The 24548-nt window shown below is 42.9% G+C and overlaps 1 protein-coding gene across 3 annotated transcripts in view; it reads left to right on the top strand.

The window, feature by feature from the left end:
• The window catches only part of jarid2b (jumonji, AT rich interactive domain 2b), a 135162-nt gene that overhangs the window by 61941 nt on the left and 48673 nt on the right, over positions 1–24548 (top strand). For all 3 annotated transcript variants that reach the window (XM_037794400.1, XM_037794401.1, XM_037794399.1), the window contains 2 exons: positions 10790–10916; positions 21096–21219. In XM_037794400.1, the coding sequence (XP_037650328.1) occupies positions 10790–10916; positions 21096–21219 (251 nt within the window). The remainder of the gene's footprint in view (positions 1–10789; positions 10917–21095; positions 21220–24548) is intronic.

Raw genomic sequence — 24548 nt, 5'->3', positions numbered from 1 at the left:
TCTGTTAAGAGGGATCAGCAGCAGAGGTCTTCCAAGGCTCCCGAGGGAATAGCAGGGAGGCGCATGAGCCATTGCCGCTGCTACCATGATGAATGACAGCGTGTTGGGGAGCGCCGTCGATCACAACTGTCCACGTGACCGCTGCTAGAGAGCTTGTGTATGTGTGTGTGAGTGCGGGGGATTGAGTCAAACCTCTGGTCAGCGGCAAGTAGCCAAAGTGAAAGTGATATTGTGACAGAGTTGTAGGGTAAGTGTGTTGAACGAGGCTGTTGCTACTGAATGGGAGCCATTTGTTATGCAACCTGCCAAATCCGAGAGGGAGCACACACACACACACGTACACACAAGGGTTGCTTTATACTATATTTTAACACACTTTTCCACCACAAGGCCTGTATTTTAGTTCTATTGTGAGACCAGACGAAGCCCAGTCCTCCGCCTGAACACTCAGCACTCTCAACCTGCCAAATGCAACTTAAGAATATGAGGAATTTTCCTCAGCTGAGCCCTAAAAACCATGGCAACAAGGCTGTGAAACTGACAGAGACACGGCTGCAAAGCTGATATCACGCCGTTACTTTAACATTTCACTTTATGAGAGACACTTAAAATTCCCACAACAACGATTTCACTGTCCTTTCTTGGCTTTGTGGCACCGAATGAACAGGAAAACAGTTGCTTTGAGCCCCGGCTCTTTGCGGTAATGCTCCTCTGGTGCTGTGTGCCGTGTATGTATGTATGTACCGAGGCTGCAAGAAACTCCTTCCACGTACTGTTAGATAATCTGTCAGTGCTGCTATAACAGTCAGTGCTGCAGGAATCCCATAAACAAACCAGTTGTACACATTAGCAAGTTTTTTTTTAATCATTTTTATCACACTACTTTGTTGAATACTCTATTCTGATTGGTCAATCACGGCATTCAACTGTCTGTTATTTCTTTATAACTGACCGTTGCTACGGGCGCAGTTCTGATGTCGGACTCTGGCGGACCGCTTTTGTGTCAAATTATTGATTTCTTAAGTAAGTAGCCATGTAATAAGTGGGATAATGTACAGCTAGTGGGTCATTGTTGTGAAATAAACCTCTTCATCGCCCTGCCAGAGTTTACTTAAACATATTCTGGTTCTTATTTCCTTCTTTTACTTTAAATTCTAGTTTTCAACACCACAAATTAACAACATCTGTTTGTTTAAAAGGCATTTCTCAAAGTTAATAAAAGACTTGGCTGCATTGTGGGTGAACAGATGGCCCAAAGAATCAATTGATTACATTTCGGGGATGTTTGCAGTCAAACAATTGCCTTTTTAGACACAAGTGGTGCAGCTTTCACGTGGCAGTGGAAAGGTCAGACAGCTGGTTCATTGATTCGTCCGAAATCAAACCTTGAAGACGAACAATATAAAACAGATAAATGAAATACAGCTTTTTGGGCCTCCCCCTCTTAGTCGATTAGTCGACTAATTGGACTAATTTCTTCAGTCGATTAGTCGTTTTTTATGCTTTTTTTCATGCTGATTGACTTATTTCCAAGAAAATTAAGAGCATATCTCTGGTAAACATGAGATTTAAAGTGTTTTTTTTTTATGTGATTCTTTGAGGAGAAACTCAGTTTTACAGTGTTAGTCCACTAAGAATTTCTTTGGTCGAGGACAGCCCTAACAAGTTGGAGAATGTATCAGTGTTAATGAAGGTTTGCGTTAGGTGCCGTTTGCGTGTATGTGTGTTTTAGGGTCAAGGGTCAGAACAGGGGTCAGTTGGTCACATAGCCAGTGTGGGTGGGCACCCCAGTCAATTTAAACCCCTTTATTAGGCTGCTGGTTGGGCCTCTTCTGCTCACACGCACACAAATACACAAACGCACACACTGGTTCTTCAAAGCTCTGTGACATTTCTTTCTTTCTTTCAGTCAAAATAAACTCGGTCACAGTCTGTATTTAAAAGCTCTCTCTCCCTCACCCCATCTCTCTCTCTCTCTCTCTCTCTCTCTGTGCTCTACTTTTTACCAGCCTGATAGCGTTTTATGCTCGACAGGGCTGAATGGCGCTGGCAGTCTGTCACTTATGCATGCTCAGATAGATTCAGACTGTGTGTGTGTGCGAGTGTGCAAATGCAGACAGCTGATATGATTGACAGTGGAGACGCGACATGTTTGTGTGTGTGTGTGTGTGTGTGTGTGTGTGTGTGTGTGTGTCTGTGACACTGAGCTCAGCAGGAGAGACCGTCGTGGCCAGGCTGCAGACAGGAGGTTCTGAGGGAGAAACCTCTTATCTGCTGCTTATGTTGTTGCGGGGAGAAAAAGGTGGAGAAAGGATGTGGTCACACACAAAAAAATGTCTCTTTTCAGACTGAGTATCTGCCTGGATCAAGTTGATATTTGGGAGTTGTGTTCAATAGCATGTCTGCTTATGAAAAAAACTGTGGTGTAAGTCGTTTACACGATTGCAGCATTCCTTTCATCGCCTCTCGACTCCTGCAGATGGAAGTGTTCTGGGTCCCTGTACTCTAACGGTTGGGGCTATCCCAGCACGGCTAGTTTAAAGGGAAGGCCCTGTGGCTACACACACACACACACACACACACACACACACATTCCAATGCAGTGAGCTTGGGGTGTAATGAGGCGATTATATAGGGCCTCTCGTCCCCGGCAACCCGGCAACCTTGTTCCATTCGCCTATTCACTGAGCTCCGTGCTGAGCTAAGCATCCGGTCTACTTGAAGCCATGAGGGACATAGGGACCAGGATGTAGTTAGGATCGGAATGCGAGTTTTGTGAGCCAACACGTGCTTCGTAGTTGAGGAAGTTGGCCTGGTTTTAGCCACCGCCTCATTTGTTTGCAGATGACGGTAGTGCTGCTTGTCACATTTTGTTACTGCCAGGGTGCTTTTTTGGGAAACGGTAGCCATCAGTTACATCAAACGCTGGCTCAGAAACTACCTGGATTGACAGTTTAAAAATTTCTAGTTAGTTTTCTAATGAGTCAATTCTCCTAAAAACAAAATGCAGCTTAGATGTTTTTATTTGCATCTCTCACTCACACAAGATTGCTTTGAAGAGCCCTCCAGTATTGTGGAGGCATAACTTGGACGTCTTGCTGCATTGTCTAGACTTTCTTTAATACTTTGCAGTTGTTTTGGGTCATAATACAGATGCCTTAAATGTTTCTAATCCACAAATGGTTGGCCTTAACCCTAGAATCGGTTACAGTGGTGTATTTAGGAATGAATGGGGACATATCTTGAAAAACTCAACCAACCAACCAACCAACCCACAAACTGTGAAATAAGACAACCCAGTCAGTTTGTGTGGGCTGCCTAGATCAGAAAACATGTGATTCAACAAGCATTCAAATTTGTCTCCCCTTCCTATGTCACATAAAGGCTCATTAGAATATACCGCCCCCCCCATCTGAGTATCTCAACCCACATCTTGAGAACTACCTCGGGCATGGCTAGAAGGTAACAAGCAAATTGCGAAACTCTCGCGAGATGGTTGAGGTTAGACATTGACCTCGAATAGTTGATGTTAGACATTGACCTCGAGTGGTTGAGGTTAGACATTGACCTTGAATGGTTAAGGTTACGCGTTGACCTCGAATAGTTGAGGTTAGGTGTTGACCTTGAATGGTTTGCAATAATTTTTTTGCAAGTTTTTGCACGTTTTCACAATTTGTGGGTTACCTTCTAGATTCTACCAACTACCTTTGCAAAGGTGCGCCATATTTTTCTCGCAAGCCAATCAGAGCAGACTTGGCTTTTTCAGAAGGGGGTCTTAAAGAGACAGGCGCTAAAACGGAGTGTTTCAGACAGAGGGTGAATACAGGAATATTCAGACAGACAGTATAAGGAAAATAATGTATTTTTTTAACATGAAAGCATGTAAACATGTTCTAATAGAAACCCAAAATACAAGTATCAAGAATCTTAAAGTGAGCATAATATGTCCCCTTTAAATAATTGTTATCGCAGTCATCTGCACCACTTGTGAACCCAGAGCAATGATATCCTCCTCGCAGCCAGTCATCTGGGGCCCATGTGTTGGTGAAAGAGTGAGAAAAAGAGCAAGATGTGGAGAAAGCAGAGGAAAGAGGCTAGTAGTAGGGTAAAGACAGTCCGGACTACTGGATACAATAACCCCAAGCTTTGTTAAAATAACATTTTTCCTCCATTGATCCGTCCATCCATCTCTCCGTCCCTCCTCGTGAAGGGAAATGTGTGTTAGAATAACAGATTTTGGGCCGGTTTTGTAGAGCAGATCGCAGCTGGCGCGTGGCCCACATTCCTCTGCCATGACATCCGCACAGTCTGCAGCAGCACGGCGCTATTTTTAGAACAGCTAGTGAGAACGCACACACACACACACACACACACACACACAGAGATATGTGCACGTATATGCAGATTCCCAAGTGTGTGAATGTTTACATGTATTAGCTCAAAGGTTTTTTTCTACTAAGAAACATAAATTCGAGACTTTGTTTATACAGTAGTAGTGTTAACAAGATTTAGACTGATTGTAGCTTTGTTCACCTTGATGTTTATACATATACATTGATATATTGGACAATTAATTGTTAAAATAAGAAATGAAACTCTTACAATCGAATGTTGCTAATAACCAAACAGATTTTTTTTATCACCTTTTAAATCTGTGGTTTCCGTCTCCCCTGTACAGTAAGCTGCAGAGCTGACGCTAGTGTGGCTTGGTGTCACACTTATGCACACACACACACACACACAGAGCACGACACGGATGTTCTTAAAGGCGCAGTGGGTGTTTTTAGTGAATGATGTAATAAGAAATGCTACTCACATTTTAAGTATTCTACCAAATGCTGGTGAAGTACTGCTGAATTTTCTGAATAGTAGTCTGGTAGTAAAACATACGTTTGTTCCACAACAAAAGACACCAGGAAAAGTATAGTCTGGGAGCTAACCATTTAGAAATGTACTCCCGCCGGGGGCCGCTAGAGATTATTGTTGCCTGATCCTGTTAAAAATGTTAAGAAATATTTTGATCATGTTTCTACATTTAGAAATCCTTTGTATCAATATGTTTTGTGTGTTTATTTAGTAACATTTATGAAAAAACGTCTGATTTTTGTATATATTTTTACATTTATGACATTTCAATACTTTTGTCAATCATGGTTTATTGACTTACATAACCTTTTAGCTTTGTTGTACTGGGATGTGAAGTATTTGGTTTCTTGATACTCCAAAAAAAATGACAACACAATAAGCAAAAATACCACTGTAGGCACTGGCGGACCATTTCTATTGCAGAGTTCAAAGGGTTAAACAAGGAAATCAGTATTTCTTCATCTACATCAGTCAAACACTAAAACAAAATAGTCTGATCTGATTTTGATTTTGATGGTGAGTTTAAAGTTTAAAATGGACACACTGTACATCCAGCCCTCTTCATCATCCTCCTTCCCTCTCTATCTCTCTCTTCCTCCTTGTATCTAATACTGCATCCATGGCCCTTTTTTCTGCATCCACTGTTACACACAGCCAATGCAATCCACTTGTTTCCTCATCAACTATCCCAGTTATTGGATTTGCCTGCTGCGGGGAGAGGATTGTTGAGTAAGCCTGGGGTTATGAAGTGGAACCAGCTCCACTTTTCATCCAGTTAGATGAACAGATACAGATGCTGTGATGGATTGATCCCGCTCAGACGTTTGACTTTTTGTTTTCGTTGTCCCGCCGCTGCAAGCTTTTTAACATTTGCTCTAAAAAAAACTCAGTTTATTCACTTGTGTTGGTTGTGATTGTTCTGTTGTTGGCAGAACTTGGATTTCATGGTATTTATTACACGGCTTTGTTGAATACTCGTTTCTGATTGGTCAGTCACGGCGTTCTACTGTTTATTTCTTTATATCAGACCGTTGCTATGTATAACAGACCGTTGCTATGGGCGCAGTTCTGATGGCAGACTTTGGCGGACCGTTTTTGTGTCAAATTATTGATTTCTTAAGTAAGTGGACGTGTAGTAAGCGGGATAATGTACAGCTAGCTAGTCATTGTTGTGAAATAAACCCCTTCAGGGCGATGAAAGACCCCTCTGCTTCATTTCGGGGTGCCGCTTCGCCCTGTCTGGGTTTATTTCACAACAATGACTAGCTATTCATTCACTTTTCTTGCTCTAAATTGTAACGTGCATTTTTTTTAATATAATCTTACAACAAAAATTGCTAGTTAAGAAAGCAAGAAACACAAACTATAGCTGGAGATGACATTATATTTTGAATTTAATAAATTGAAATGTTACAAAATTAAAAACTGCTTCTCCGGTGTGCATTCAGTGATATTTTCTCCCCGTGGATTACATCCTTTTGGAGATGTTTTATGAGGTAAAAGGTTTAAAGAAGCCAAGAGGTATTACGTTGGTATACTTCCAAGCGCTGTCTGATTAATCGCAGCATGTGTGTGTGTGACAGAGAGAGATGGAGGCACAGTATCCCTATGGATGCCTAAAAGGTGTCTGTCTCTGTATGTCTGTGTGTTTTTTGCAGGTCGGATTACCTGTGTGTGTATTCCATAGGAGTTGGATGGGGGTGGAGTTGCCGGGTGACAGTAGGCTCACAGCGTTCCCCGATGCATCACTTGGTTACACACACACACACACACACACACACACACACACACACACACACACTTGCATGTGCACTGAAAAGGTCCCTGCGCTCATTAGTGGGATTCCACTAGCCTGATGGGAGCTGGTCGGGGTGTAGATGTGTGTGTCAGTGCCAGGTAGCGCTCGGCTGGCATTGCTCTGTGTAAGAGCTGTCTCTAAAGAGCTCTGGCAATACCTCAGAAACACACACACACACACACACACACACACACACACACACTGCAATGTGTGACTGAGAGACTGGGATGCAACACAATTTGGTCTTATTGCTTATTTGAGTAGATGTTTCCCCTCCTCTGTCATACCACACTTACCCTCTGGCAGGCTATGTGGATATCTTTGGAGGGATTTTGCAGCCATTCCTGTCCATCACTTCTTTATTTTACACCACACACACACAGGCAGGAGCTGGCTTTTGTGACCAATGAAAGCAGAGCAATACCTTGCCCTGAAACAGATGGCAAACCACCTTTAAGGTCAGGCAAAATAGTTAACCTACAGTTGAGGAAAGGTTGCGAAAACCCATTTAACCGATGATCTGGAGTTATGAAGAACTATTAGTGAGGTTTCAGGGTGCAGCAGCTGTAACCGAGCGGAGCTTTAACACTCACTTTTTTCCCCCCTCAGCTGATGAAGAGTCAGTCAGCATTTTTTTTTTTCTTCTCTTTTTTTCAGACCTTGTTGCTATGTGTGTACACGGCACAGGAAATATCTGTGGCACGCTGCCAAAAACTGTGAGGAAACCAAAGAGAAAGTGAGAGAAAAACGAGATGCAGATGAACTTTATGGTCAATTTTTGGAGGGATTTTTTTTTCTTCTCAGCACAGCTGTGTGTTGTTTGTGTGTGTGTCAGGTATATATATGAATACCATAGAAGCTGCGTATGTCAGAGTGTTGTAACCCTGAGATATACCGTCAATGCTGTGTGTGTGTGTGTGTGTGTGTGTGTGTCAGTGTACGTTTGGCCTTGTGACACACCGCGAGGAGAAGAGTGCCAGTGAGCTGTCGAGGTAATTGGCGCTTTACCTGGCAGGCTTTTGCACACATGCACACGCACGCACACACACACACACACACACACACACACACACACAATGGATTAGATGACATTAACTACAGGAGGAAATGGCATAAATGAATACTTGCACAATATTTCTCCCTCGTGTGTGTGTATGTGTGTGTGCACGCGCACTCACGTGTGACAGTGTAATGAGGGACTGCACGCTACACACACAAAACACACCCTATCAACCTCTGTCAGAGGCTGCAAACCAGCGGTGCACTCAACGGTCTGGTCGCTCATGTATGTGTGTGTGTGTGTGCGTGCATGCGTACTGTATGCAAGGAGACGTGGCTGTCACCCATCAGCTCCATCATGTGCAGACACCCAGCTTTTAATCTTGTCCCCCCCCACATCCCCTCTCCTTAGGCTCCGCTGAGGCCTCATCCCTAAGGCCCCTGTGCAGACCTGGGATATCAAAACGAAACTCTGCAAAAGCTTATTTTTAGAGAGAGAAAAAAAAAGACAAAAGCCTGATAAATAAACTAAATATTCAGCCTTGTCAATATTGTCAAAAAATATTAAGCTTTGTGAAATGAGTCAAGTGAGTGAATGAGGTCGTATCATTTTTTTTTTGTTGTGATTACAGGAAGTTTTCAATTAAACGGAGATTGTAAACCATCATTTCTAAGTTGTTCTTCGCTTGCAGTTTTGTCTTTCATGACCCACCTGTGGCTTTTGAAGAGGGCCTATTATGCTCATTTTCAGGTGCATACTTGTCTTTTGGGTTTCTACTAGAACATGTTTACATGCTTTAATTTGATACTTTGTTTCATACGAACTGAGCTCCCAGTCTGCTCTGATTGGTCAGCTGGCTCACTCTGTTGTGATTGGTCAACCGAACCAAACTCTTTGAACTCTGCTGCGGCTCCGCTCTAACTAGCTTAATTTGAGGGCGTGCCAAACTAGCCGCTGGGCAAGTATCATGCAAATGTGTTTCTTGGTGACATCACCATGTTAAGGAAGAAAAGGCGGGACTTCAAGCGAGGCGTTTTTGGCAGTTCAGGAGCAGTGTTTCTGTGGGGGGGAGAGTAACTCCCTTTTGCATGGACGTTGGGCTTTGTAACTTTGCAGACCTTTTACATGCACAAAAAACTATATAACACACTAAAGGAAAGGAAAAAAGCACAATAGGTCCTCTTTAAGTAATCTTACTTTCTGTTGAATTACTATATACTATAGTAGTGGTGAGTGACGAAGCAGGAAGCAGTTGCATGAAGCAGATCTGAGTTTATACCCAAAACATTGTGAACTTTGAGCGTATTGGCGCGGTTCAGAAAGTCATCTTGGTGTAAGATCATTGTGTGCGTTTACTTCAAGGTCTCAAAGTTCAGGCACATTTGCACACACCCTGTTGTGATGCTGCTATAATTAGCAGTGAGTGTATTGTGTGTGTGTGTGAACAGAGTACACTAGACCCGGGACTGCAGGAATGAAAGACAAGACATTTATGAGCCATTTCAGTAGCATTTTATTCACTGGCTGTGGGAGGATGCATAATATTAGGACGAGATTAACTTTCTCCCTTTCACACAGTCAGACAGGCTGACACACAGACTCAGTTGTGTTACCCCCAGCTGCAGTCATCTGAATTATTTTTTTATCTATTTTGAAAGCACGCTCGTTCTTAATGGAACCCCGTGACCGTCATCTTGTTGTTACAGCAGCGCTAAAAACATCTCGGAGTGATTCATTTTCGTGTGACTGAGTTGGAGATCCTTAAATACACCCCGCGCTGATGACACCATGATGTCCGCCAGCCACTCAGCCGAGGCCGACTCTTAATGATCTGAGTCAACTGGATGAACAGAACGCGCTCCCACACACTTTCCCACGTCTGTTCTCTTACATTACATTTGACTCAGAGGGAAGGAAAAAAAACGTGCTTACCGGGATGAGCCGACGGGATCAGAAGTGTGCTGCAGTTTAATTCAAATAATTAGCATACATTAGCTTTTTTGCACAAAGACAGAGAGTGTTTTCTCTTCTCAAACCTCACAGCTGAAATCCACTCGCCCCATGGCTCGACAAGAGAAAAGCTATTTCCAGTTTCCATTATTTATTAATACCTCTTTGTTGTTGCTCATGTCCTAATCTCATTTCCTTTAGTCATTAGCGTTGTTCGACATCAAACACAGCTGCTAGAGCAATGAGTGTAGGGGAGCGGGGGGGGTGGGAGAGAAGTATGGTTATTGCTGTTGGACACTCACTAAAGACCCTTTTAACAAAGCTTGTCACAGTGGAGTATTTTTTAAATTGAGCTGTTAAAATGCTCAATATGAACAATATAGTATTTGAATAAAATCAGTCTTTGCTGTCATGTGTTTGTTGCTCAGATTGAAACTGACTGGGGGAAATATAGCCATGTCTTGGGAAAGGATGTGTGGTGTGTGTGACTTCTGCTGACCTCTTTGACAATAACGTCTTCTGTCTCAATCTCGCTGGGAGAGATTGGCAACACATGAACTCGCAAGTCCCATGATGCTTTTTTCATTTGCTTCCTAGCTATTCATCACCATAACACTGTCCTATCAAGGCATTGTGGGGAGATGCAGTCCTTCGCACATTGTTATGCAAAATGCGTCGCCCTGTGTCTAGCTGCAAGCTAATGCTATGTTATGGTAATGTTGTGTCTTGCTGATGTCACGATATGGCGAGAAACGGAGAGGAAGGATGCAACCGCAACAATATGAAAGGAGATTCCCCCATTATACAAAAACTTTCTGTTTCGCTTTACCAAAGCTGTCGTACCTTTTCATGCATTCATGCGTGGAAATGGACAGTCTGTGATGACATTAGCTTGTTAGGTTTTGTTTTGTTTTGGACAACTGGTCTGTAAGTCAAAAAGGCAACAAGGCAAAGAAATAAAGGCATAAACAGCTGTCTCACTTTCAAACTTGCAGCCTATATTAATGTGTTTTTTATTGTCTGTCTGCCAGTTTAGATTTTTCAAAAAATAACATGATCATTCAGAACTGTTTGTTGTATCACAAATTCCCCACAAGCGCCGAAACAGTTATTAAAAATAAGTGACGATAGTTTGTATTGACCCATTCTCTCTCTCTCTCTGTATGTTTCTACAGGATGACAGTGATGGGATCCCGTGGTCGGAGGAGAGGGTTATGCGAAAGGTGCTTTACCTCTCCCTAAAGGAGTTTAGGAGCGCACAGAAACGGCAGCTGGATGGTGACGGAACACCGAACTCCAATGGTAAGTTCATATCCACGTCCTTAAAACCCTCTGGGGACTGAGCCATTTTGAGCCTCGACTCTCTTAATATATAAACGTGTATAGATTCAGTACTGTGAGGCACAAGCAAGTAGGGATGCACAGTTCTGACTTTTTCAGTCCTGATACCGATAGCGATACCTGGGCTTTGGGTATCGGCCGATACAGAGTACCGATCTGATACCTGTTTTTAATTAATAAGCTGTGTGCCTCACTGTGTGGAAGGGACTGGGATCATTCTTTTAGGCAACAGCAGGTTTGACATAAACATTGCTTTCCTAACTTTGTAGAACAAAATGTAACAAATAAATACATAGCTTAGATATAGATTTACTGAGTTGTATTAAAATTATAAATCGTGTTCTAGCAAAATCTTCAAAATTAATAGGATTTTCAATTCCGGTGTAAACCTTTTTAATGCCGCCACAAATGAGCAAAACTTAAACAGGAATTAAAATTCCATAATGTAATATATATAGTATATACACATAGAATTGAATTGAATAGATCAGCTATTTGAGCTAGTATCGGCCCGATCTGATCCGATGTGGTAACGGTCGGTGCATCCTTTCAAGCGAGTATTTGACCAAGAAGTGAATAGAAAGAAACTGTTTACTCTCTTCACATTGTAGCCCAAGGCCTCAAGTGAAAGAAAAATGGAAAACAAAATAAACTCTATTACACAGACAAACAGAACTTTGTACATTTTTATCACCATAGAATCAGCATTATTTCGCAGCTCTTCGCCCTTTTGCCGACCTCGCCACTTCCGACAATGTCTGTACGCAGCTCAACACACTTCAGATAACTATTGTGATACATCTATTTACTCTCTGAAGGTCGTTTTCGTGTTGCAGTAGATTTCTAAATGCTGGGGACACAACATAGATCTCTCCAATCACGTTTATAAATCGGCGATTCGCCATTTTGCAACCGTCGTTGACACAGTGGCTCTGCGCACGGTTCACCTCCTAATAACACAGCTAGTGATTGGAGAGGAGAGAGTTTCTAAAACTAGTGAATAGTTAAAGTCCTGATCCATGGTCCATAGGCTACCAGTTGGTGGCAGTAATGCACCATAAAGTTGTTTGCCAAACGTCATAAAACTCCAGTGAAGAAGAGAGCAGAGAGTCAACTTGTCTGCCAGACATGTTATTGAAAGTGTCCAAAAAATACGTGTTTTCTTGATGGTTTACCGAGCCGCAGGATCGATTATAAGAGCAAGCGTTGGTGCATTGTAACGGCTGAACCGTGCACTGCAGGATAGTTTTAAAGTAAGTCGCTACATACATCCGTTACAGAGATATTAGTAAAAGTATGAAGTGAGTGCTTTTACAATCGCGGGCGACTGACGCGACCCCAGGGGGTTTGTAAGGGAACTGTACCACTGTGTGTCCCTTTCTTCCACTCGTCTATTTGTACTGGGATAGACACCGATATATCAGATGTGTGTAATTGTAGCTGTCCCACTTTACCACAGTAGGATACAGGTAAATTGGTAAGTTAGTGTATTCAATTCCTCATGGTGAATAACAGGAAATAAAGCAAACTGACCACATTTGTTCAAATCACTTGAATACAAAAGTTGTTGTGTTAAATTCTGCCAAGTTAAGCCAGATGTTTGAACATACAGTAGGCTTACCATTGCATGCCAGTCTAAGAATAAGTTTAAGTGGATATCAGTTCCCATCCCATATTTGGAAATCTTTATTTAGCTGAGGTAAATTTAAATAGGATAAAATTACTTGCAATGTACTGTAAACAGCCCTACAACACTTAAAGGATTACCTTGAATTGAACCGAGTGAAAAACGTTCACTTTGTTTTGAGGAAATGAATCTGCTGCGCTAGAATTTTGCGGAGTAAATGTCAAGAGCTGCCAATTCTGTCTGGCTTGGCCGACATTAGCCTCTCAGTCTGGCTCTTCAGTCCTTTAATTGAAGGCGACAGTTTTATTAGTCTGTTTGTAAGTGGAGACTAAGCGTGTTTACTTTGACTGACTTTACTTAACATGGAGAGAATCCACCGAGAACAAATGATCAAGGCCTCTCATTTTCCTTTTGTTGTGGGTCAGTGGGCAGCGAGCTGCATTATATCACTTTGTTGGTTCAGTGTCACATTCTCAAAGGAGCCCTTGAACTCTAAAAGTATTTCCCACTAGTTTTCAAATGTTGTTTATGCATCAAACAGAGGGACTCTGATGAGCTGCATCCTCCACCGAAGAAAAAAACCTGTGTAGAAGTGTTGTTAATCTTTTGCAGCGTGGACGTTTGCACTCATTAAAACGCGGACTAATAGAAACCCTGACATGAATTAATACTTGAAGTTGCTCAGTTAGACAGAAATCCAATTCCAGGTGGAAGCCCGCTACAGTAACAGTTAAGGGATTTTGCTGTTAGACCCGTGTAAACCTGAAACAACACAAGAAGAGTGAGAGCACAGGGGGGATGAACAGCTTGTTTTGAACCAAGCTGCCACCATGTCTTTGTTTGACACTGGTGCTCCAACACAAAAAAAAGCCCTCTGCCAGGCAGCGGAGGAGATTTTGAACTTCACACGTGCCTCAGAAGCTATTCTCAGCTGACATTAACACAAGCCAGACACCGAAAGAAAAGGAAACAGGAGGAAAAAAGAGCCTCACGCCCAGCCAAAGAACCCAGCCAGTCATCCAGCTAGGCAGGAAGGGAGACAGGCAGGCAGACAGACAGGAGGGAAGTCTCTTTTGAAATGTAGCTTATCTTTTATACCTAGCGTTTTTTTTTTTCCTTCTCTATATTCTATATTTTTTCACACCTTCATTTCTTCTCTCTGTGTCTGTGCTGAGTGCCCCCTCCCCTCCCTGTAGCTAGTGTATCTCTGCGTGTCTGTCTGGCATCTCATAGCTGCCACTCCAGAGCTCCTCGGGGCCTTTTAAGCCGCCGCGGGTAGCTGACCTTATCGCCTGAATAAAAATGACTCATTAGAAAGCGTCGGCGGCCCGTCGTGCCGGGGGTAACGACAGCAGCCCGCGCTGACACAAAAGGGAGCCGGGGCTGAATAGACGGGCCCCGCTGTTTTAGAGCACCGTGGGTTAGCGAGGCTTTGGAGGTCGTACGAGCGGCACAGTTTCCCCTTCTCGCACAGACGTTGCGGTGAAACTGTCAGCCATTTTGGAAGATCACGCTCAGCGTGCGTTACATCCTGAATGGGCAGCTCCTGCTGTTTTAGAGGACTGTGGGTTAGAGAGTCTGGGCTTATGTTGGGGCCAGACATGTGCCACAGTTTTCAGTCTCACACAGGCATTATTATGAAACTATCAGCCATTTTGGAGCCAGACCAGGCATGTACTGTACATGATCCTTAAATGTGTCATAGAGTTGGAGAAGATGATGGATTAGAGATAACTGTCGAAATGATTAGTCGGTTAATGGATTATTTGACTGGCAGAAAATTGAAATGATTGTATAATTGCATAAGCAAAATGTCAAACATTTGCTGGTTTCAGCTTGTCAAATGTGAGGATTTATTGCTTTTATTGATTTATTGTTTTAAATTAGACGGCTTTGAACTGTTGGTTGGACACAATAAGCTATTTTTAAGGCACTGACTTGAGCTCTGGGGAATTATGATGGGAATTATTTAGTGTTTTCTTTAACTATTTTATCGCAAAATAATTGAAAGTAGGGGTGCAACAAAGAATTATTTTAATTATCAATTATTCTGTTGATTATTTATTATTTAGTTAATCGTTTGGTCAGAAAATAGTGAAAAATTGACTTTCCTATCATAGTAGACTTACAATACCAGAAAATATCCACATTTCAGAAGCTTGTACCAGAGAATGGTTGCCATTTTTTTATTAAAGAGGACCTATTATCCTCATTTTCAGGTGCATACTTGTATTTGTAAACATATTTAAATGCTTTAATGTTCAAACAACATTTTATTTTATTTTATTTTTCCCATACCGTTCAACTGGCTTTTTACGCTCTGTCTCTGTCTGAAACGCTCCGTTTGAGCTCCTTTGTTTTAGGGCATGCCAAACTAGCTCCTAGGCAAAGTGTGTTACTTTGTGACATCACCATGTTACGGAAAAAAAGGCAGGACTTCAAGCAAGGCGTTTCAGGCAGTTCAGGAGCAGTGTTTCTATGGGAAAGAGTAACTCCCTTTGGTGTGGGCTTTGGGCTTTGTAACTTCGCAGACCTTTTACATGCACAATCAACTAGATAACACACTAAAGGAAAGGACAAAAGCATAATGAAGAATAATGAAAAACAAATGTTAGTCTATACACAGGATCTGGTCCAAACCGAGGCAAGGTCCGCTCTGCTTCGGTATATTTCGAGATAAGCATCCACCATTTTGGGAAATAGGTCTGACCGAAGGAGGTTACAGCGATACCTCCTTAAAGCAGCATTTGTCTCCCTCCCCACATACCTCCATCCCTCCCCAGCCTCTCCCTCTCTCCTCCTCCTCCTCCTCCTCCTCCTCCTCCTCTCTCCGTCACTGCGTGGCGATCTGTTTTAAAGGGGGTGTGGCAGTCTGTCAGTCAGCTGCGTGTGTGTCCGTTAGTGTGTGTGTGTGTGTGTGTCACTCCATCTCCCCACCCACCCAGCCTTCTCCCTGCCCATAGCCCGCAATCATGCCATCTCCCCCAGCCACTTTGCCTCTCGCTGTTGGCAGCCGTCCATCTCTGTGTCCATCACACTTCCTGCTTCTCCCGCTCGCCGCCTGCATTATTTAACAAAATGACATTATGCCCTTCTGCGTCCCGGCTTCCGCTTGTTCTCCCGCTCCATCACGGCCACATTCTTCCTCTCCTTTTTTTCTCATCCCCATCCCCATCTCCCTCCATCCGTCTGTCCTTCCGGTTGTCCCTCCCCCGATGCGGGGTTTCGTTACACATCAATAGGACTCTGGTTACTGCCTTCTCCGCGAGCTCCTGTCTCCTCTCTCCCTCCCGCTGCTCAATCTCCTCGATTATGTATCTCCACACCCCCTCCCTCCATCCGTCTCTGTCTCCCTTTTTCTCACCATCTCCCTCTTTTCCGCTTTGTCCTTCCTGTCCTCTGCCCCGTCTGTCTTAACTACCTACAGTATCTGTCACCCAAACCCTCCCTCCCTCTTTTTCCATTCTTCCTCCATCGCCACTCATCCTTCCCCTCCCTCTGTCCTGTTTCCCACCCTTCCTCTCCTGTTCTCCGTACTGTTAAAGTCGCATCTTCTTCCTGTACCTCGCATCTCTCCCCGCTACACTCGTGCGATCCTCTTTTTCTCCCCGGCCATCCTCTCCTCCCTCTCCATTTCCCCGAGAGTGCTGTTGATGGAGGAGCTGGCCGCCGGCCAAAAACCCAGAAGGGGCTGAAGAGAGAGGGCTCCCTGTTCGCTCATTTCTCCGACTGTCCCCTCTCGGTCTCGTCCTGTCTGTCTGCCCATCTCAGGACCTGCAGTTCCTACCCCCTTTTTTTATGCATGTCGTCCCCTTTCCTTCAGCGCTCCCTCTGCTGTCACTCTGCTGTCTGTCTGTATTTCCCATGCTGCCAGCCCCTTGCGTGGCCGGAGTGGCAGCCGTGGCAGCTGAAACACTGTGGGCCCTCTGTTCTCTCTCCCGGCAGAAACGGGGATGGAAGGTGAAGAGAATCCCAGTAGCCAAAAGAGTGAAAGAGATTGCATCTATTCTGTCCTCACGTGCTCTTTTTATGCAACCGCTCAAGCCCCATTTTCCCCCTTTGATGCTTTAGATTTATGGCCCTGAACTGCACAACAAAGCAGATGCCATGATGTTTCTGAAACGCCACATTGCTGTATGCTTTTGTTCTGGCTTGTGGTAAGTGTCATGCAACGTTGTTGGGTTCAATTTTGCAGGGAAGAGCAATATATTTGGAGCCATTTGAAACCCTCTCGCCAGGCAGGCAGTCAAGTTTTACTATCTGCTTTTACTCCGAAAAGCTTCTGGGAATGAATACTTCGGGGAGTTTCCCTAAAATTAAACTACCCATTGTTTCCTTTCATATTATCCGACAACTTTAATTGTATACAGGCCCAGACTGCTTGAACAAAGGGCATGAAGTATAATTTTAGTGCTCTTGTTTACAAGAGGGAAATGGGGATTAAAGTCTTGTATAACATTAGAATTCCCACTGCAAATTGTACGCATTTATGAGACGTAAGTCAAAAGACAGATTACTACCACGTATCTGCTAACCTAGAAACAAGCAAGCATTTTATCATAGCAGGATATTCACAGCCCTTACATGGTTCCCTGTACATTAGGTGTGTTTGTGAGTGTAATAAAGCACCTATAAGGGCTCTCTGCCCCCATTATGATTGTCTTTCTTATGCTATAGTTCCACTTATTACCACAGCTCACACTAATAGGCTTCTCTCAGCCCTGTGATATGCGATGTTACGCTATGCACCTCCGCTCACTCCCTCCTGCTCTCTCGAGACTTTGAGGTGAGCATAGTGAGGCGATGGGCTTAGTTAAGCACGCATAAATTTGATTAGAACCCCCCCCCAAAGGAGCAGCTATTGGGATGGCACACTAGCATTTCCCTCCGCTGCCCCGTCCCATCCCAGCCTTTAACCTCTACCAATACACCATCCTCTGGTCGCAGGCCTCCTCCACCACCAGCACCAGGAGCTTGAGTTTAGGCACCACACTTTGCCCATCCCCAGCCCCTCAGCCTTCCCAAAATTCCCAGCTCCGGCCCTCGGATGGGCATTCATGTGCAACCAGCATATGTCAAACATCTCTTTGGAGGATAGATGGAGGGAGGGAGAAAGTGGAGGAGGGAAGAAGAGGGGGGGCGGTGGAATGGGTTTGTTTGCGTTCTTCGGGGACATCACGCGTCAGTCATTTTCTGAGCACAATTAAAGTTAATGAGCTATTTTGTGTTTTTTTTTGTTGCTCTGGTGCAAGTTTCCCTGGGAAAGAAAACTGTCCTGAAGTCGTGATAAGACTCCTTGCACCATCTCCTCTCTCTAGTGCTTCAACTAATTATTAGTTTTAAGTACTGAGAAATTAAAGCTTAAAGCTCCAGTAGGCAGAACGTTTTTGGCATCATTGGGCAAAAAATCCATAATAACCTTTCAGCATATTGTAATTCAAGTGCTCTGAGCGAAAACTAGACTTCTGCACCTCCTCTTGACTCTGATTTCAGGCCTTAAAAAAATGTATTTGCGGAAGACTTTGACAAATCACAGGTCATTTTAGAGAGAGCGTTCCTATTGGCTGGGGTTGGTATTTCCTCAACTGATCTCAACATGGCTGCTGCGTCACAAACTTTCTAATTTTACAGCTAAACAGTACACTACAAAGTGTTTCTGAAAAAATTTGAGGTGAGAAATAGGCATTACAGTAACAGAATATAGATTCATATTTGATCAGCGCTGCCTAGTTTGACCGTTTGATCAGAGTTTGCGAGTGATTGACAGCTGCTCGGAGACGGCAGACTCCAGCTCAGCTCTGATTGGTTGTTTTCCTCCGGTCTGTGAAATCTTGCAGATGCCATTAGGAGCGCCGGAGGACAGAGAGGCACATGATTTTTTTCAGATTACCTGTTTCATTCACAACTGTCAGGATATAGTGACTGTTTTTTAATCATATTTGCTCCATTTCTACCCACTGCAGCTTTAAGAGGAAACTTCAGAGTTCTTTAAGTGAAGCTCTTGATTGATTAAAGGCAAGCGGATGTGAGCCTTTCGTGCAAATCAAGACATTGTAAAGCAGTGATTCACCCCCGGCCTATAGACTTAGTGGCTCTCAAACACCGACATAAAGCATTGCCAGCAGTGTAATGGCCTTACTCATCACTTCGGCGCCTGTTAACTTTCTGACCGCAACGATGCGTGCCTGATGACTGTATCTCCGGTTTTCAGGTACTGACCTGCCCTGTGTGTGTAAGAAACTAACCGCCAGTGTGCAATCATGAGAAAGTGTGGCTGTGTGTGTGTGTGTGTGTGTGTGTGCTCATTCAGCCCCAAAGCACATTTATAAATCTCCGTTAAATCATATGTTTGAAAACTCCTTTTTTGCTGCTCGTCTCCATCCTGTCTCCTACACTGTCATTTGATCTTACAGCTCCCGTCTCTCTCACATGACACAATGCCCGGGCTTGTTCCACAGTAGCGTCCTCGCTAACAGGATAGCATTCAAGTTGCCACTTATCCTAACCGGCACTCCGCTGTCGTTATTATCTTAATTTATTTTCCTTTTGACACCCACTATTAGGAGTTTGTGGTGCGGGGTGATTGACACGTCCCTCCGAAGCATCAGTCAAATGGAATTTCACTGGGTGTGCTGGGAAGAATCCCTCAGCCAATCAGAGAGAGTGACATGCCAGAGTGAAAGTGAATGAAAAGGTTTATGACGGCAGCGTTCTTGGTTAAACAAACCACTTTGAAGCTTGACTGTTCAGTGAGTCATCATTTTGTTTTTGCAAAATAATAATGTGAGTAATTGAACAGCGTGCCATGCCAAAGTCCACTCAGGGGTGAATACTTGTCAAAACGGGTAAAATGTGATGAATTACTGTCAGTGTCAAATGTTTGATTGCTACATTTCTCCCTCTCTGATATAAATCGTCAGCTTTCAGCACTGTAAAGTGATATTTCAGCTAGTTTTAAACAGGTCACTGCCACTCTGAGTCCCGCATTCAGATATTTTAAGCAACCCTGAAAAGCTTTTGAACACCCCGGTTGTTTCCCTCCGATAAATTTGCTCATTTGCACGCCGTTGTTGAATCACACAGACCTGTGCGACACGTTCCAAGAATTGCCAGAGCTGCCCACGAGAAAAAACAAGCCTTGTGATATCTATTTAATTTGGTTGTCTCCCTTAATTACCATTGACTTCCACTCCTCTGTTTGACCTAATTTGAATTCTCTGTGCCTGTTGTTGCTTTTGATTTCAGAATCTGTCTGGGGGCTTATTTTGTTTGTCTGAGTCGCTTGCTAAATATTTAATTGGGGCTCTGCCAATTGGGCTCACTGAGAACGTCAAGTCCAGCAATATCTGTTCACTTCTCTCACCGCCTCGGGCTTGTTATTTTAAATTCTTTGTTAAAGGGCAGACATCACGTACGTCAGCAGAGGAAAGCAGTTGCACTTGACAAGGGAAATGTGGACAGAAAAATGAATAAGTAACTCTCCTTGCTCCGACACTAGCCCCCATGATGCTGCAATACGTGATGTGAAGGACTGTATGTGAGTTTGTCATTCAGTCACAATTGCCGGATAGACAACATGCCACTATTTTCGCATTGACTGCCGATGCTTTGGGCTCAGGAGCTCAGTGTATTTGCACACTCTGGATCTCTCTCTGTATTTCTGCCTTTCTTCTGTTTACCATGTTCTGTACACTGTCAGATAAAGCAGAACCACCATAATCTAATCAAAAGAAAAGCATCTACTTTGCCTTTAGCCCTCTCTTCTTCTGCATCAAATCAAAAACAAAAACAGAAGGCTTTATTAACACTGTCAGATGAAAGCAATGTTTGTTCCCCAGAGACTCGTGCTATATCTTTTATGCTGTACGGAGCATAAAATGTCCACAAAGGGCTAGAGCTGGGTGATAATTCAATATAATAATTTATCGTCTCTCAATGAAATCATATCGTAATTAAATCATATATCGTGATACACAATTACATCACTTAAATTGATAATAATAACAAGCACATACTAACTCAAATTTCTCAGAAAATTCTTAATTCAATGAGAAAATACTAATATCGATATTCGATACCCTTTTCTATACCAAGGGGAAAATTTTACACAACATTGAGGGCATAAAAGTTTTGATTTTTATTAAAAGATAAATAGCAATGTGAGCGCATCAACTTGCTGTTGTAGAGAAGAGAGAGCAGAAAGCATAGCTGTTAACCGTGTATCGATACTGTTGAAAATCAGTATTGAAACTCAAATATTCAGTATCAATATGTATCGATACTTCGCTATATTTAATTCACACAGGAGTATACAAAACCATGTGCTTATTTCATATAGACTATTCATTTATTGAATTACCAGAAAACATGCTATATTGTGATGTATATTGTTATTGAGATATGAAATGACCTATATCGGGATAGAAGATTGTGGCCATATCGCCCAGCCCTACAAAGGACCATGCTGTTAACCCTTTCGGTGCTTCTCTCTCTCTCTCTCTTGCTCTCTCTAGGTTCCCTAGCCAATGGGCAACTGAACGGCTCGGGGTCAAAGGGCAGCCACAAAGAAGATGGGTCCTTGCGCTCTCAGGGCCACGGCAGCCGCGAGTACGGTGAAGACGGACCTGCAAAGAAGAGGTGAGAATGCGTGTGTGTTTTTATGTGTGTGTAACGTTCCCCATTCTGTTGAGTCATTGGGTTATTAAAAAGCTTTATAGAGCCCTGAATCTTGTATTGGTGTAGAATTGTGGGCCTGTCTTGAGTTTATATCAAAGGCTGCTGATACTGTGAGCGTGAATGTGTGAGGCTGCGAGTGTGAGGAGAAACTTTGCACACATGTTACAACGTGCAGCTTCGTTGTGATGGATTTCCTGAGTTCTGAGGGTTGAGAAGCTGCTTTCAAGTTCTTTACACTGTTTTACACACACACTTTATCTTCCTCCATTGTTTTTTTATTTTCCGTTGCTCTCTTTGTCTCCTCATGTATTCTCTCTTACAACATCCCCAGCAAAATCAATTCAAAATGTTTCAGCGCGACTTAGTTCATCGCATTGATTTTTGTACTTAGTAGCTCCCTCTCTCATTAAGCGCGTGCAGTAAAGATTTTGGAGGAGAGCAAGTTGTCTATTAGTTGTGTAATAGAAGATGACAGTCAACAGAGAAGTGTAAACAGCACCACCCTTTAAAGAGCGCCGCCGAGGTCTTTTAATGAGCACACCCCCTCTTCTTTTAACGCAAATGCCATTTCAGTCATTTATAATTAGCCACTTAAAGGAATGTTGCCATGCATTTCCAAATGAATCATTTACAAATTTAACTTGTCGCAGAGTACAATACACTGTTAATTTCCGGCAGGCATCATTTTTTTTTTTTTTTTTTTTAAAAGGCATTTATTATATCACGAGTGAATTATTGAAATGGTGAAAAAAAAAAAAAAAGTAATTTTCAGATAGATTGGTACGAAACACTGCTCTCTCTTTAGACAAATGTTCTTGGAAAAATGGAATAAAGGATTGTTTGGATAATGTGATGCGTCTAATGCATTCAGCATGAAGCAGGTTTTGATATCACAAGCTGGAAAATATGATTTACAAATAATCACGCTCTATGGAGTGTACAGCAGATTAAAAATGGCTCGTGTGTGTGTCGGAGCTGATGTTTTTCCTCTGCCTCGAAACCACATTCGCTCACAAACAATACAGGACATGTTCATGCTTATATTTTTAGCAGCCATAAACCTTTTTCTTATATTTTTATTCTTAAGCAGCTGGGTACTGTACTGTAGGTGGCAGGTGTATGTGTGTGTGAGAGTGAGTGCATGCTTGTGTGTGTTGTTTTGTTCTGCTGCTGGTCTCTCACACACACACACACACACACACACTGACAGGGCATCAAAGCATCAGTGTAAAGCTAGGGGCGGAGTCTGGGGGCCGGACGGCAGCAGATGTCCCTCTGTAATGAGCAGCCCATACAGGCTCCATTCACTGCGTGTCAAGCACCTGCCTAAGTCCTGCTAGCTGTCATTCGATACTGTAACCTCCAAAATCTGAGCTCGGTCATTACGATCTTTCATCTACCTGGCGTTGAAAACAGAAGAGCGTGCCTCTGAAGCAGCTCATAAGGAATTAAACGTTTTTCAGGAGGCTGTTCAAGAGATGTAAAAGTTAGGGGTGTAAGAAAATATTAAGATATTATGTTTTGTGATGCTGTATCGGTTCTCAAAAACGCGGTTCTGCAAAAATGAACTTTCATTTGCAAAGATATGCGCTTCCTCAGTGTATGTGCCCTCTCAAAGTAGTGCTATGATGTTGGATGTTACGGGGACTGTGATAAATGTAAATGCAGATCCCACTGTTCTGATTGCATAAATAAAGTAAAACTGTGCTCTTTATACTATGACAGTTTTCCTAAAATTTGATTTTAAAAAATCAAGGGCTGTCAATCGATTCAAATATTTAATTGCAAAATTAATCACACATTTTTTTATCTGTTCAAAATGTACCATAAAGGGAGATTTGTCAAGTAATTAATACTCTTATCAACATGGAAGTGGGCAAATATGCTTGCTTTATGCAAATGTATGTATATACTGTATATATTATTGGAAATCAATTAACAACACAAAACAATGAGAAATATTGTCTAGAAACCCTCACAGGTACTGCATTTACGCTCAGATCATAACATGGCGAGCTAAAGCCCAACAGACAACAACAACTGTCAGTGTGCTGACTTGACTATGACTTGCCCCAAACTGTATGTGATTATCATAAAGTGGGCATGTCTGTAAAGGGGAGACTAGTGTGTACCCATAGAACCCATTTTCATTCACATATCTTGAAGTCAGAGGTCAAGGGACCCCTTTGAAAATGGTCTTGCCATTTTTTCCTCACCAAAATTTAGCATAAATTTGGAGCGTTATTTAACCTCCTTCGTGACAAGCTAGTATGACATGGTTGGTACCAATGGATTCCTTTTCTAGTTTCATATGATACCAGTATTATCACTCTAGCTTTAAAACAGAGCCAGCTACCACCTCCGAATGATCAATTGCGTTAATGAAATTAATGGCATTAAAACAAATTTGTGTCAAAGGTGTTATTATCGCATTAACTTTGACAGCTCTAAAAAATTGCAATATAATGCCTTGCTTACAGTATGGCAGTATATCGTAATATATTGAATCGTTACCCCTGCATCATGATACGTATCGTATCGCCAGATTCTTGCCAATACACAGCACTAGTAAAAGTCAGAGATCTTAGAATTTATGAAAGTTGTACAGCTTTGGCTATGAAATGAAGGTAAAAGTGTAAAAGAAAGACAGAAAAGCATTATCTTGATGTCAGAGAGGATGACTGAGGTTGGATCGTACACTTAGAGAATAATTGTACCGTGAGCATTAACCCTGTACTCTCTACCGACTGAGGAAGAAAAGCACTGAAGGAATAACGTATAACAAGGACACTCTCGTACTTGTATTCTCGGTCGCTCTGATGGCCTGTAGTGCTGTGTGTTGTGTTGAGTGGAGTTCAGTTCGAGGCCAGCTTGCTCCACGGTTTTCATTAGTTCACTCCACGCACACACACAAACACGCATACACACAGCGGGGCTGAATGAAGAAAGGCTTTCTATCTGATGCTAATGAAACACAAGCCTAGCCAGTACTTGGCAATGCCTCATGCCCTCTTTAAAAAGCGTATTTTGTGTGTGTGTGTGTGTGTGTGTGTGTGTTTGTGTGTGTGTGTGTGTGCTTTTATGTGTGAGGGATGACTCCAGTGCCCTGGCATGGCTGCCCCGCACTGTTCCCGAACAGGACTAAGTGAGATGATGCCAGGAGCTTTTACACCTGGCACTGGCCAAAACAGACGGGAGGAGCGGTGGCGTAGCTGGTTCCAATTTTGAGTGGAGAAAAAAGTTTCACACTGTGGAGAGAGGATGAAGGGATAGACGGGAGAGGGAAAGAC

The sequence above is a fragment of the Sebastes umbrosus genome, chromosome 15 (assembly GCF_015220745.1).
Source record: "Sebastes umbrosus isolate fSebUmb1 chromosome 15, fSebUmb1.pri, whole genome shotgun sequence".
In the NCBI taxonomy this organism is placed as follows: Eukaryota; Metazoa; Chordata; class Actinopteri; order Perciformes; family Sebastidae; genus Sebastes; species Sebastes umbrosus.
Note: the sequence above shows the minus strand (reverse complement) of the source record. Positions and strands in the feature narration are given on the sequence as shown.